This window comes from Podarcis tiliguerta (genome assembly GCF_965153285.1).
Source record: "Podarcis tiliguerta genome assembly, chromosome: 9".
Lineage (NCBI taxonomy): Eukaryota > Metazoa > Chordata > Lepidosauria > Squamata > Lacertidae > Podarcis > Podarcis tiliguerta.
In genome coordinates, this window is record NC_139542.1 from 58,667,560 (window position 1) to 58,682,759 (window position 15,200).

Sequence of the window (15,200 nt, forward strand, 5' to 3'; positions counted from 1 at the left end):
CTGTGGGAGGAGAGGAAATCAACTAGCCCACTGTGCATGTGCAGAAGTATTTTGTGTTTGTGTTGTATGGGGTTCTTTGAATCCTGAACTATGCCATGGGCCCAGTAGAAACTCTCTTAGAATATGATCCTTCCTGGGCATTCTAATCAAGAAGTAAGGTCCATTAAAATAAAAGGCTATGGATTGTACACTTGGGTGGAATCTACACACATCTAAAAAAAATGCTTTGAAAACGCTGTTTTAAAATGTTTTGAAAAATATATTGAATTTTGCATAGCTCGCTGTCGCCATCTAGAGTCGCATTTGTATATTGCACTTTACAACACTTTAAAAACATTTTATTTGCAGCTGTGTGGCTGAGTCCTTGATTTGCTGAATCGATGTTTTCCACTTTTTTAAGGTACTAAAAGCCAAAAACAAGAAGCAAACAAGATTGGAAACGCAGCAAAGGAAACCATTCATGGTTCCAACTGGTTTTTGTCAGGGACAGCTTTTGGCAGCCTAATGTTCCTCACCTTCTGGATTTTTGGAGAGGTCTCTCTAGTTTCTAGATGGGCAGTGAGTGGACACCCGCAACCTGGCCCAGATCCTAATCCACATGGGTAAAGTGTGTGCTCTCCTAGTATTTTATTAAGCAAGTTAAAAATATCAAATCCCAAACAGGTGGAGCTTGGAGGGCATGAAATCCTGGTAACAACGACAACTTCTAAAGCAACCCTGGACAGTAATCAAATCACACCTCCTTCCTGCTCCCCCCTTGCTATAAAGTCGGGCACTGCTTGTTACAATAAAACTGACTGTAACTGGCTGGGAAATATTTAGCTAATCTATCCATAACAACTTGCTTGTCCAAATCCTCTTCAGATTCAGGCCAGAGGAAAAGAAAAGAATTAAGTTTAGCTTGTGCCTTCTCTTGAGTTGTTTCTTTCGAAAAACGCAATAATGATCTGTTCTCTCATTTTTACAGAGGCGCCGTTCTCTTAGGACTGGCTCATGGACTAATGCTGTCTTTCTGGCCTTGGTCTACGTGCGCCCTGTGTGGTTGGTGCCTTATAGGTAAGAATAAATGTTCTGCAGTCCCTAAGCCTCTTAAAGACATTTCATTAGTAGGAATGGGGAAAGGAGACATACGTTCTTCATTTGCTGAACTGTATAGACTTGGGGATCTTGCCCATGGTGAAATTCACAGCATGCGTTCATCTGAGAGTCATTTTTAGGTGATATACGAATGCGTTAGTCATGGAATAGTTCTTTCATTTTGATGTAAATACTGCACAGTAAGTGGTTTAAGGATCTACGCAATTACTTCTCCATCCAGGGAGCTTTCGTATACTGTTTTATACAGTAGGCGGCAAGAAGTATGTATATGTTTTTAGCTCATGGTTGGAGGATCAGAACAGTGGCGTAGCGTGGGTTGTCAGCACCCGGGGCAAGGCAAGTAATTTGCGCCCCCTAACCCAGGGCAAGGCAAGTAATTTGCGCCCCCCCCCGCTGCACTGTCCCTCCCCCAGATAGTCCCTCGCTCTCTCTCCGCACCGCACCGCACACCTGGCACCCCCCCCCCTCCACAGTGGGCGGCGACCCGGCGGCTCGGATCGGATTTGCACAGCCAGCACTGCAGTGAGAGAGAGTGAGTGAGCCAGGTAGGCAAGAGAGCTGCGAGTGTGAGCGCCCCCCCCAGATGTTGCGCCCGGTGCGGCCGGCCCCCCCTGCACCCCGCACGCTACGCCACTGGATCAGAAACAACATTTATCATGTTAGGTGTTAGAACTCACGCTTGCTTGGAAACTCTAATCCATAATTAGTTTACCATACTTGGGTAAGCTGATAGCGTCTAGGCATTCCTGGGTGAAACCTTGATCCTCATCAATGCCATTTCTGCCCTAGTAGTAGTTTCTATACTGAGATCATCTTAGTTATCACAGTGGTTACCATTCATCTTGGACTATTCCACCTTCCTAGCTCCTTAGCAGTTTTTCAGTAAAGTGTATTACCAAATGCTGGGTCAACTGCTTCAGAATCTCTTTGGGTTCCAAGAGATAGCAATCCAACAGAAAGTATTTAAATAACTGGAGAACTATCAGACTGGTCTGAGGACATTATTAGTCTTGGGAACCCTTTATTGTTTACTCTGATCCCAGTTATAATAAGATCTGTGATTGTTTTTATTCATGGGGATGTTTTATTATAATAAAGGGGATATTGATACTGCGTTATATTTATAAAGGGGTTGTTTCCGTTAGATTTTATGGTGCCATATTTATCACTGTATGTTGTAGCCAACATTATGTAGCCAACATTAGTTCTAGTCAGAGCAGAACCATCAAAATTAATAGACATGACTAGCTTATGTTCTAGAGTACTAGACCTACTCTGAGTAGAACCTACAACCAAATGACAGTGGTGCCATATTGATCAGGAAGACAATACATAGCAATGTTTTGTGACTTTGGCATCATTTTTTGTCCGTTTTTTAATAGGTGCAGCAGGAGCAGCTGGTCTGCTTGGCTTACGAACGTGGTATGCAGCCATTGCTGGCGACCTCCTAGCTGTCTTTACAATGTGCGTGTGGCCTCGCATAACCGGAAGCTTCGTTAGCTGTTTACATCCTGGGAAAGTCATGAGTACAGCCATGCTCATACTTGTGCTAGAAACATTCTTCTGTGTGTGGTGCACAGCTTATAAATTTGTGCCTGGTGGAATCTATGCTAGAGAAAGCTCTCATATTCTTTTGGGTATGTTTGCCCTTCTTAGCTAAGAAAAGCCATCAAATTTACTTGGTTTGGGTATCTAAAGACTGTGAAATACAATTGATACAATCGAGAATGGTTTCACAGTTATTTCTGTACTTTGACAAAGTTGCAGCGTGGAGTGCCCCTGTTCAGTATACTCCATTGCATTCCATTCTCCCTCCCTCCCTGGTTTTCTGCCCCCCCCCCGTAAAAATATTCAGCATTCCATGACCACTGAGCATGCTCATTCCTCATTGGACTGTTTTCTGATTCCACCCCATAAGTCCCCCCCCCCAAGTTTTTTTTTTTTACTTCTGCAAATGTTGAAGTTCCTCCAAAGCCTGCTGATATCTTCCCTCCCCTTCCTGCCTCCCTCTGTGTGTAGTAGTGTCATTTTGGCTACGAAAGAAAAGTTGGGATCAGCCAATGGGGACATTCGATTTGATGCTGGCTGTTCCAAACGCCCACCTTGTCCTGTTTATTTTGTTGGCTTAATGCATAAGCGATGAATTAGGGATCAGCTTTGCAAATTGCTAAACTCTTCACCTTCTATGTACTTACAAGTTGGCTGACTGACAATATCATATTGGAGTATTCTTGTGCAAGTTTCCCTTCCCGCTAGTCATAACCCCCACCCCCTAATCTGTTATATTTTGATGACAGGGTTCACGATGCTGCTTATTGTCATAGGCACACTAGTTGAATGCAGAAAGGATCTTCACTCTCTGTTTAGGGTAAAAAGTAGTGATAAACCGTTCTTCCATGAAAGTGAAAAATACATCATATTATGTAAGTATACCTTCACTTCATTTCTCAAAAACAAATTGCCAGATGGACTTACAGGTCATTAAACGCACCAAGCTAGAGGGTTTGTTTGGGTGCTTCAGGCATAAACAAAGTGTTAGGCCACATCCGAGTTTAGATGATGCATTCATGAATCCTGCCTAAAAAGTCATCTGTAACAACTGAATTATTGCCATATTAGTGTCTTTGCAACATCACTGTATTGCTGAACATTGTTCATCAGTCCAAGAGTTCAGTGGATATGTTTGAAAGTTCTTGTTGAGACATTGAGTACATGCAGCTTTTGAGTAGACAATTAGTGTGTTGGCTACAAGCCAAGTTAAACAGAGTACAGTGGTACCTCTGGTTGCGAACGGGATCCGTTCCGGAGCCCCGTTCACAACCTGAAAGGAATGCAACCCGCGTCTCCGCGTCTGCGCACGCACGGGTTGCAATTCGCCACTTCTGCGCATGCGTGTGATGTCATTTTGCTCGTTTGCGCATGCACGAGTGGCGAAACCCGGAAGTAACCCTTTCCGGTACTTCTGAGTCGCCGCGGGACGCAACCTGAAAAAACGTAACATGAAGCAAACGTAACAAGAGGTATGACTGTACATGAGAAATTCTGCTTGGAGACAGGAAAGTCTAGCAACAGGTGGTGATTGGCTAAGTAGTGGGGTCCGTGTGCCCCAAACGGCGGTCCCTGCGGGGGTCTCCCTATTTGATGTGGGTCTTAGGAACCCACACCTGGATTGACCTGCATGCCACTTCTGATGGGTGGGCCGGAAGTATTTTGATTGCCCCATGCCCAAGCCAAACCTCTTTCATCTGTATTCAATAAACTTTGGGCCTGTTTTGATCCAAACTAGTCTTAAAGGTAAAGGTACCCCTGCCCGTACGGGCCAGTCTTGACAGACTCTAGGGTTGTGCGCCCATCTCACTCAAGGAGGCCAAGGGCCAGCGCTGTCCGAAGACACTTCCGGGTCACGTGGCCAGCGTGACATCGCTGCTCTGGCGAGCCAGAGCCGCACACGGAAACACCGTTTACCTTCCCACTAGTAAGCGGTCCCTATTTATCTACTTGCACCTGAGAGTGCTTTCGAACTGCTAGGTTGGCAGGCGCTGAGACCGAACAACGGGAGCTCACCCCGCCGCGGGGATTCGAACTGCCGACCTTTCGATCGGCAAGCCCTAGGCGCTGAGGCTTTTACCCACAGCGCCACCCGCGTCTTAGTGGTCTTTTATTTATCTGGATTGGGGACTGGGGAGCACGACACCCGGACCCGCAACCATACTTGAGCATGACAATATAAATGGCGAGTTAGTGGAGAACACATAAAACTGCCTTTGTAAGAATTTGCCAGCTCAATATAAGTTGGGCACTATTCCTGACATGCTATTAATAGTTGATATTTGTAGATTATAGCTCCCTTATACTAATATACACTCTGTTGATTTTTTTCTAGCTCTGTGGCTGTTCGTTGGGGTAGGCCTGCTGGGATTAGGACTGCGATATAAAGCTTATGAGAAAAAATTAGGACATGGGGTGAGTCATTTGCTTACTTTTAATCCATTTAAATTTGATTTTTATCTCTTTATTTTATTTTGACAGATATACTACTTAATTGCAATAATCTCTAAGTGGTAAATACACAACTCACTCAGTTCAAACTGCAAAATCAGAAAGAAATACCTCTGGTTGCGGATGGGATCTGTTCCGGAGGTCCGGTAGGATCCCTCAGGTTTCCGCAACCTGAGGACCGCTTCTGTGTATGCGCGTGGGGCGAAACCGATAAATACTTATGGGTGTGCCACATGCGCATCCCGAAGTTTATGTAACCAGAGGGTTATGTAAACAGAAGTATGGGTGTATCATTTATAATACTTGCATCTTTACATGCAAATACTAGTGCAGAAACAATCTTTAACATGGGTAGGCAAACTAAGGCTCGGGGGCCGGATCCGCCTCAATCGCCTTCTAAATCTGGCCTGCGGACAGTCCAGGAATCAGCGTGTTTTTACATGAGTAGAATATGCATTATTTAAAATGCATCTCTGGGTTATTTGTGGGGCCTGCCTGGTGTTTTTACATGAGTTGAATGTGTGCTTTTATTTAAAATGCAGCTCTGGGTTATTTGTAAGGGATGCAGGTGGCGCTGTGGTCTAAACCACAGAGCCTAGGGCTTGCCGATCAGAAGGTCAGAGGTTCGAATTCCCGCAACGGGGTGAGCTCCCGTTGTTTGGTCCCTTCTCCTGCCCACCTAGCAGTTAGAAAGCATGTCAAAGTGCAAGTAGATAAATAGTTACCACTCCGGTGGGAAGGTAAATGGCATTTCCATGTGCTGCTCTGGTTCGCCAGAAGCGGCTTAGTCATGCTGGCCATATGACCCAGAAGCTGTCTGCGGACAAATGCCGGCTCCCTCGGCCTATAGAGCGAGATGAGCACGCAACCCAAGAGTTGTCCGCGACTGGACCTAACGGTCAGGGGTACCTTTACCTTTACCGGGTTATTTGTGGGGCATAGGAATTTGTTCATCCCCCCCCCAAAAAAATATAGTCCGGCCCCCCACAAGGTCTGAGGGACAGTGGACCAGCCCTCCTGCTGAAAAAGTTTGCTGACCCCTAATCTTTAAGGTCGCGGGTGGCGCTGTGGGTAAAAGCCTCAGCGCCTAGGGCTTGCCGATCGAAAGGTCGGCGGTTTGAATCCCCGTGGCGGGGTGCGCTCCCGTTGTTCGGTCCCAGCGCCTGCCAACCTAGCAGTTCGAAAGCACTCCCGGGTGCAAGTAGATAAATAGGGACCGCTTACTAGCTGGAAGGTAAACGGTGTTTCCGTGTGCGGCTCTGGCTCGCCACAGCAGCGATGTCATGCTGGCCACGTGACCCGGAAGTGTCTCCGGACAGCGCTGGCCCCCGGCCTCTTGAGTGAGATGGGCGCACAATCCTTGAGTCTGTCAAGACTGGCCCGTACGGGCAGGGGTACCTTTACCTTTACCTTTAATCTTTAAGGACGAATTCACAGTACTCAGCGTGTGCTGTGCCTTGATTATTATACAAAATGATGACAATTCAAAGTTTCTGTAAGGCTCCAGCACTCAGCGCTTTTCAACAGAGCATGGTCACCATTCAGCTACAAAATGATAGATGTACATGCAAAAGCCACAGCACCCACGACAAATCCTAGACTGGACCTAAATAAGAGTAACTGAAAATAATTTTAAATCAGATCATTCCTCTAGCCTATACTAGGTCATAATTTTGGAATAACTCCCCCATATTTTGTCCTTATGTATGATGTATATATCATTATATACGGCACCTTACCAGTTTTCACTAGCAAACAAGACAGGTTCCTGTTTCAAAGAGCTTGCAGTGAGGAAGGCAATAGGGGAAGGAGATACAGGAGAAAGGTATACAACTGCAGTTACATGTACTTTGACTTGGATACATCTGGGAAAGAGAACTGGGATTCATTATTTCGTTTTGTCATGTCATGCGTTCCTTTATTTTCTCTATTTTGGGGCAAATGTTATGTGCCTAAGGGATGCGGGTGGCGCTGTGGGTTAAACCACAGAGCCTAGGGCTCTAGAAGGTCAGCGGTTCGAATCCCCGCAATGGGGTGAGCTCCCGTTGCTCAGTCCCTGCTCCTGCCAACCTAGCAGTTCAAAAACACCTCAAAGTGCAAGCAGATAAATAGGTATGACTCCAGCGGGAAACTAAACGGCGTTTCCGTGCGCTGCTCTGGTTCACCAGAAGCGGCTTAGTCATGCTGGCCACATGACCCGGCAGCTGTACGCCGGCTCCCTTGGCCAATAAAGCAAGATGAGTGCTGCAACCCCAGTCAGCCACGACTGGACCTAATGGTCAGGGGCCCCTTTACCTTTTTATTATGCATATATTATACCAACCTCTGTAATCCTATCAGCCACTTTTGTATTGCTCGCACACTAGTCAAAGAACGTGATTGTAAATGTAGTGAGATTGAACTTTTTGTTTTCCCTTCTGATTTATCTGTAGCCTCCAAAGAAAAACTTTTCAGCCCTGATTTGGCCATTCAGGTTCGGCTATGATAATGAAGGTTGGTCCAACTTAGAGCGATCGGTCGTCCTTCTGAATCAAACAGGTACTTTCAACAAAATCATATAGCTTGTGCATTATGCCTCTCTTGTCTTCTGTGATAGACTCTTCCACCTGCGGCAGATGGGTATAGAACCAGGAAATCAGAGCTCTGGGCTCTAGAATGGGAACAACCTTCAGTTGCTATAATTATTTTTGTTGTTAATTATGATTGCTATTATGCCATACCAATGTTGGGGGGGGGGGAGCAGAAACGTTATTCAGGTAAGCAACACAAGGAGACATAATTTTTTCTATTAGATATTTGTATTAGATATTGTGTTTCACAAAAACCATTATTGCTCCTGTGGAGTGAGAAGATGAGATCATTTTATTTTCCCCTCTTTGCATACTAAAGCCTTTCACCAAAAGAGTCAATGAGACAATGCAGAGGTGGCAGAATCAATAATATGCTTTGTTCTTTGCATTTTGATAGAAAAAATTGAAACAGTTGATGTTATGAGATTACTACCCAGTTTCCTGCTGTTTGCTTGCCTCTCTTTTCAAACAAAATATAAATAAATACTGAAGATATATTAATATAGCTACACTTCTCAACCCATTGTTTTGTTTCCCAGGGGCAGACTTTATTACTATTGTGGAGAGTGACGCTTCTAAGCCATTCATTGGGAACAATGATCCAACCATGTGGTTGGGAGAGAAACTTGGTTTTTACACAGATTTTGGCCCAAGTACCCGAGATCATACTTGGGGGTGAGTGAACTGTATTTGATTACAGAGGTGCAATAGGTGATTAAAGACATAGATATCTGATGCATTGTAATGAGGATGCTATTGTGTTTATATCAAGTGTGATATCAAGTTATATCATTTTTCTGGGTTTCTTTCTTTCTTTCTTTTTTGGATGCAGATACTTGTGAATTATGGCATTTCATAACATGCCTTCATTATCCCATATCCCACAGGGGCATATCCTGCATCCTGAACATGCCTTTAGCCGACTCTCAGTCCTTTGCAGGTCTAGTCTGGATTTCGCTAAACCATAATTTTACATGACACGAAGCAGTCTGTGAATCCCAGGCTTGCAAGATCCGCCCCCACCCCGCCCCGTCTCCTCCAGTGTGGCTATGAGGAGATTGCAAGCTTTTGCTTCATATTTTGCTTGACCACAGCTTATCATTTTATCCAACCTGCAGTCTTGGTATTAAATGGGGTGAGATGTGGAAAACATGTACCTTGAATTCTCATCTATAACTTCCTAGAATGATAATATGGAAGTGAAATAGGAACTTGTTGGCTTACATTATTTCCCCGCCATGCCATAGAACATCATCTGTTCCTGGACCTAAAGCCACAACATCCCATAATTTTCACCCTTATCTTTTATTGAATCCTGCACAGGCTTTCAACCCTTTTTAGTTATGAGATGATAACCCAGTTTCCTGAGTCAGCCTCTTTTGCCCTGTTCTCCCATCCTAGTTCATTAAGTCTCCTACCCAGTGGTGATACCTTGGACGACCGCCTTGGGTCACTGAACTGCAGGTGCTGGTTTTAGTTTGCATTGTGCTTTGGAACTAGCTGTGTTCAGTAATTTTACTTTAATGTAACGCAGGATGATGGTTCTGTCAAGATACCCAGTCGTGAAGTCCAGACACCACCTTCTCCCTTCTCCTGAGGGAGAGATAGCACCAGCCATCTCCATGACTGTGAACTTCACAGGGAAACTGGTGGATTTTGTAGTTGCTCATTTTGGAAATGAAGAGTATGTATGAAAATTGCTTGCGTGAACAGAAAAGAAGCCAACTATTTAAGATATTATTATTAATTATTATTATTATTATTATTATTATTATTCCATCCACACCTGAGAAAAATACCGTATTTTTCGCTCTATAAGATGCACCCGACCATAAGATGCACCTAGTTTTAGAGGAGGAGAACAAGAAGAAAAAAATTCTCTCCCTCTCTGTGCAGCGCCCCTTCAGTGAAGCGGCAGGAGAAATGGAGCCCCTTCCATTTCTCCTCCCGCTTCGCTGAAGGGGTGCTGCGCAGAGAGGGAAAGCTTTGCAGTGCCTCTCCAGCGAAGCGAAGCCAGGAGAACAAGAGGGATAGGTGCGCACGATCCCTCTTGCTCTCCTGGCTTCAGCGAAAGCAACGCGAAGCCATGGAGCCTGCATTTGCTCCATAAGACGCACACACATTTTCCCCTTACTTTTTAGGAGGGGAAAAGTGCGTCTTATAGAGCGAAGAATACAGTATTGATATCGGTAATGGATGGATGTCATCCAGTACCTAAGATTAGAATCAACCGGAGTCATGTTCTTTTGAGTAGTTTTTTTTTAAAAAGAAAATTTATTTGGCTTTACAAATTAGTGTTTACATTCAAAGTCATGTATAAAAAACAAATAAACAAGATTCTTTCTGGGTGACTTCCAACCAAATATTAAAAACACAATACAGCATTAAATATTAAAAATTTCCCTAAACAGGGCTGCCTTCAGATGTCTTCTAAAAGTCAGATAGTTGCTTATTTCCTTGACATCTCATGGGAGGGCGTTCCACAGGGCAGGCTCCACTACTGAGAAGGCTCTCTGCCTGGATCCATGTTACCTCACTTCTCGCAGGGAGGGAACCGCCAGAAGGCCCTCAGCGCTGGACCTCAGTGTCCAGGCTGAACAACAGGGGTGGAGATGCTCCTTCAGGTATACAGGACTGAGGCCGTTTACCTCCACCCCTCCATGGTTTTTTTACTTAACCTTTTCTACTGCATATCATCGTCACCCCACTTTTTTAGTTGTCCATTGTGCCCAAGTCTTTGTTACATTACAAGAGTTGTTTTAAACCTGCTAAAGAGTTCAAATGTTTACAGTGGTCTTCCAAATATAATATAAATTTTCCCCATTCTCTGTTGAAGTTTTGATCTTCCTGATTTCTGATTTTCCCAGTCATTTCTTCCATTTCCTCCTAGTCTACGAGTTTCATCTACCATTCCACTCTGGTAGGGACCTTGTTGCCTTTCCAGCTCTGAGCTACCAGCATTCTGGCGGCTGTCATTGCATGTTATTTTGAGTACTGTAGTTGATTAAAAAATGATAGTGAAAGTAGGGAGGGCAGACTAAAAACAGAAGATGTTGAGATGTTGTGGAACTCGGGTTGGCTCTGTGTTTTGCAGAGCCATGGGACTGGTCGATACAAGCAGGTACATCAGTTAATATCTCATCAGAACAAGATGAGGAGCAGTTGGGTTTGTGAATTGAGTTCATTGAGAAGTGCTATTTGGTGGTATTAAATATTAAATATGAGTGTGGTGGCTCCAGCACATGTGCAAACCCATCACTTTTAGATGGAGTGGTATGGAATAGAAATTCCTTTCCTTTCACTTTGCTCACTGACTAGACCAAGAAATTAATATTCTTTTTTAAAAAATGCTTTACAGGTCCAATTTAGCATCTTATGAAAAACATAGCCTGACAGTGTTTGTGACTGTGCTAGAGACAAAAAAAGGCAAAAGCAACCTTATTGGCCAGTAAGGAAGAATCCAAAATCCACATCAGGACAATGAAGGAGCGTCTCCACCCCCATTGTTCAGCTCAGACACTGAGGTCCAGTGCTGAAGACCTTCTGGCGGTTCCCTCGCTGTGAGAAGCCAAGTTACAGGGAACCAGGCAGAGGGCCTTCTCGGTAGTGGCACCCGCCCTGTGGAACACTCTCCCACCAGATGTCAAAGAAATAAACAACCAGACTTTTAGAAGATATCTGAAGGCAGCCCTGTTTAGGGAAGCTTTTAATGTTTAATAGACTATTGTATTTTAACATTTTGTTGGAAGCCACCGAGAGTGGCTGGGTTATTATTATTATGTTATTATTATTATTATTATTATTATTAGGCCAGGCAAAATGTTACAAAATAGTGTACAAGCTTTGAGTTCTCCGGAATGCTTAATCAAGCTAGATGTTAAGCAAACTAAGGGTGCGAACAGGAAAATAACTTGGCTTATATTGGAGCCCTGGAGTTGTTTGCATTTAGTTTCAGCCTTTAATGGTACTTGCTCATGATTAAAATGGTGGGGTGCTGGAAGGGAGAAGACCTGGACTCAAATCTGTGCTCAGCCATATAGACCATGTCTTGGGCATGTTGCTGGTTCTCAGCTTAACCAACCTCACATGGCTGCTGTGAAGATAAAATGGGGTAACTACATGTATTCCCCCTTGAACATTTTTGAGAATGGGTAGGTCACAAATGTGATCAACAACAAATATAATGGATTGCAGTTGTTAGCAGAAATATTTGCGATTCCCCCACTCTCCCTAGAAACTGCAATTTCCCTAGAAAGATGAATCGTATCCTATGACTGCAATTTTTGCCATTGCCATTTGCTTCAAATAAGAATCATATCTTATTTCCCACCCCCAGAGAAGACTCAGATAGAGAGCTTCAAGCAATAGCTGTTTCTAATTTATTGAAGACGAGCTCTAACCAGGTTGTGTTTCTAGGATACATCACTTCAGCTCCTGGTTCCAGAGATTATTTGCAAATAATTGAAAATGGCAACGTTAAGGTATTACAGTTATGATCCGAAATCATTTTTGTAAAAATACAAGATTGGTAACAATACAATTTGGTGGCCTGGGTACATATTTACGGCATAATAGTAAATTAAAATGAAACTGTGCATGCATTGGTTTTAAAAAAAGGTGGTCAGAATCTTAATGTGCAAAAAGCACTGTGTGGACAATTACCCAGGCTGGAGAGCAGAGTGCTTATCTAAAGAACAACGAAAAGAAATGCATAGTCAATTGTTGTTGTTTAGTCGTTCAGTTGTGTCCGACTCTTCGTGACCCCATGGACCAGAGCACGCCAGGCACTTCTGTCTTCCACTGCCTCCCGCAGTTTGGTCAGATTCATGTTTGTAGCTTCGAGAACACTGTCTAACCATCTCGTCCTCTGTCGTCCCCTTCTCCTTGTGCCCTCCATCTTTCCCAACATCAGGGTCTTTTCCAGTGAGTCTTCTCTTCTCATGAGGTGGCCAAAGTATTGGAGCCTCAGCTTCACGATCTGTCCTTCCAGTGAGCACTCAGGGCTGATTTCCTTAAGAATGGATGCGTTTGATCTTCTTGCAGTCCATGGGACTCTCAAGAGTCTCCTCCAGCACCATAATTCAAAAGCGTCAATTCTTCGGCGATCAGAAGACTGAAATGAAAGCAATTAGAACAAATCATCTCCTAAACCCAATTTCATCCACCTCATCTCCTTTCTCACCTAATCACAAACAAAATCCCTACCCTCCATTGCTGCTGTTCCATGCTCCCTTCAGCTCTCCCACTTATTTAACATTGAATACAGTGGTACCTCAGGTTAAGAACTTAATTCATTCCGGAGGTCCATTCATAAGCTGAAACTGTTCTTCACCTGAAGCACCAGTTTAGCTAATGAGGCCTCCCGCTGCCGCTGTACCGCCAGAGCACAATTTCTGTTCTCATCCTGAAGCAAAGTTCTTAACCCGAGGTACTATTTCTGGGTTAGCGAAGTCTGTGACCTGAAGCATCTGTAACCTGAAGCATCTGTAACCCGAGGTACCACTGTACTCCAAACACTCTCCCCTTCCCTCCAAACACAAACATAGTTCACTACATATTTAAATACCAAGTCTTTATAAGTAGGATTGGTCTACAGTGGTACCTCAGGTTAAGTACTTAATTTGTTCCGGAGGTCCGTACTTAACCTGAAACTCTTCTTAACCTGAAGCACCACTTTAGCTAATGGGGCTCCTGCTGCTGCCTCACCGCCGGAGAACAATTTCTGTTCTCATCCTGAAGCAAAGTTTTTAACCCGATGTACTATTTCTGGGTTAGCGGAGTCTGTAACCTGAAGCGTATGTAACCTGAAGTGTATGTAACCCGAGGTACCACTGTATATTGTTTTTCTTCCTCACCTCTCCCGCATATTCTTAAGCAGCACATGCTTCTGGTTCACATTTTTGGTTTTTCTATAGGTGTGTCAGAAGTCTATAAAAGGGCTCCCTCCCCACTTGCTTACTTACTTACAGTTACAAACACTCAACCACATCCAGATTTCCTTCCAGGTTAACAAGCTGAGGTGTCGGCAAAGCATTCAGGCTTAGAGCATCCTTAACTACTGTTTGCAACCACCTCTCCTCTCATGTGAGAGGTTGCAACTAATCACTCATCAATTCTTGCTTCTGTCATTTAGCCTTCTTGAAATATCATCTGATACTAGAGCCATATCATAGATCAACTTCTGTTCTGACCGCTTATGCAATGCTCTGTCAACCAATTTCTCCAGGGGCCCAATGTTCACTATCTAAGTTACCCCTACTGCACCCTCGATCTCTCAGTATTCCATGCCCCTGAGTTCCTATGGGGCTATTTTTATTATTTAAGCATCTGCAAACACTGCTGATATCACTCTCTAGTATGTGGATTCTGTGATTATAGCTAGGAAAGCATGAGCACAGGAAGACTTGCATCAATCTTAGAATGATTTGCACAATCCCCACCGGCTAATATTTTAAAATAAAATAGTTCAATACCAGTAGTTTCTCTGGTTTTGCAAATTCTAGCTTCAGTTTGATCATCTGAAACATATAAACACAGTGACTTTGTTTGCATCTGCTGAAACTTTTTCCACGAACCATTTCCCCTTGCATTTGTTTTACTGCTGCTTAGGATATCGACAACACAGATCAAGACAGATGGTGCAGTTATATAATGTATCGTGGATTAATAAGGTACGTTAAATAGCTACCTTGGTTATTTGCCTACGGACCCTCGCTCTCTTCTTGTCTCATACACTCAGCTGCCGTTTTATGTGCTGTGCATGCATGTGTCATTCTCTGTATTTTCGAGTGACCAGTTTGAGGGGCAGGCTTTGTATCATCAGACTGTGACACAGGGTGTGTTCACATTAAAAGGTAAAGGACCCCTTGATGGTTAAGTCCGTTCAAGGACGACTGTCTTATCTCACGTCCCACCTTACAGAAAATGCAAGTTGTTCACCCCTTCCAGCTGTTCAACACCACTACAGCTTTAATTCATTTCTGTTTGTGTACACACTGGGGTGGGGGCGTTTATGGGGTAGGGATAGATTTACTCTATGCAAGGGTGTTCAAACCCTGACTAGAGATGAATTCGGAAGGCGTGAAGCTGTATCTTATAATAAGGTACAGGATACACATGTCTTTTGGATTGTGTGAACATGCATTAAGAACACAGTACAGTCGTGCCTTGGTTGTCGAACACCTTGCAACTCGAACGTTTTGGCTCCTGAATGCCACAAACCCAGAAGTGAGTGTCCCAGTTTGCGAATGTTCTTTGGAAGCTGAATGTCCGACGCGGCTTCCGTGGCTTCCAGTTGAGTGCAGCCAATCGGAAGCCGCGCCTTGGTTTTTGAACGTTTTCAGAAGTCGAATGGACTTCTGGAATGGATTCTGTCTGAAAACCAAGGTACGACTGTACCGGAAACGCAGTGAGTGCACAGCAAATGGGAATGTCTCCATCTCTTTAACCTTTTCCTATAGAAATGAATGATTACCATTCATTTGTATTTGTTCAAAGTGGATGCAGCTTTCTTAAAATGGTATTAATTTTGTC

At 43.9% G+C, this 15,200-nt stretch overlaps 2 protein-coding genes across 4 annotated transcripts in view; one reads left to right on the forward strand and one right to left on the reverse strand.

The window, feature by feature from the left end:
• Positions 1–15,200, reverse strand: part of LOC310685618 (uncharacterized protein) — an 850,221-nt gene that overhangs the window by 666,179 nt on the left and 168,842 nt on the right. The gene's annotated exons all lie outside the window — the stretch shown is intronic.
• Positions 1–15,200, forward strand: part of CWH43 (cell wall biogenesis 43 C-terminal homolog) — a 41,106-nt gene that overhangs the window by 22,904 nt on the left and 3,002 nt on the right. Inside the window, exons 6-15 of one of the 2 annotated variants that reach the window (XR_014515360.1) lie at positions 401–602; positions 968–1,056; positions 2,481–2,735; positions 3,396–3,521; positions 4,982–5,061; positions 7,530–7,635; positions 8,207–8,342; positions 9,202–9,351; positions 12,084–12,148; positions 14,277–14,338. Coding sequence is in view for 1 of the 2 variants with exons in the window: in XM_083458210.1 (XP_083314336.1) it covers positions 401–602; positions 968–1,056; positions 2,481–2,735; positions 3,396–3,521; positions 4,982–5,061; positions 7,530–7,635; positions 8,207–8,342; positions 9,202–9,351; positions 12,004–12,148; positions 14,277–14,338 (1,351 nt within the window). In the remaining variant the exon portion in view is untranslated. Of the gene's footprint in view, positions 1–400; positions 603–967; positions 1,057–2,480; positions 2,736–3,395; positions 3,522–4,981; positions 5,062–7,529; positions 7,636–8,206; positions 8,343–9,201; positions 9,352–12,003; positions 12,149–14,276; positions 14,339–15,200 lie in introns of both variants that reach the window. The other variant, XM_083458210.1, reaches the window with a different exon arrangement.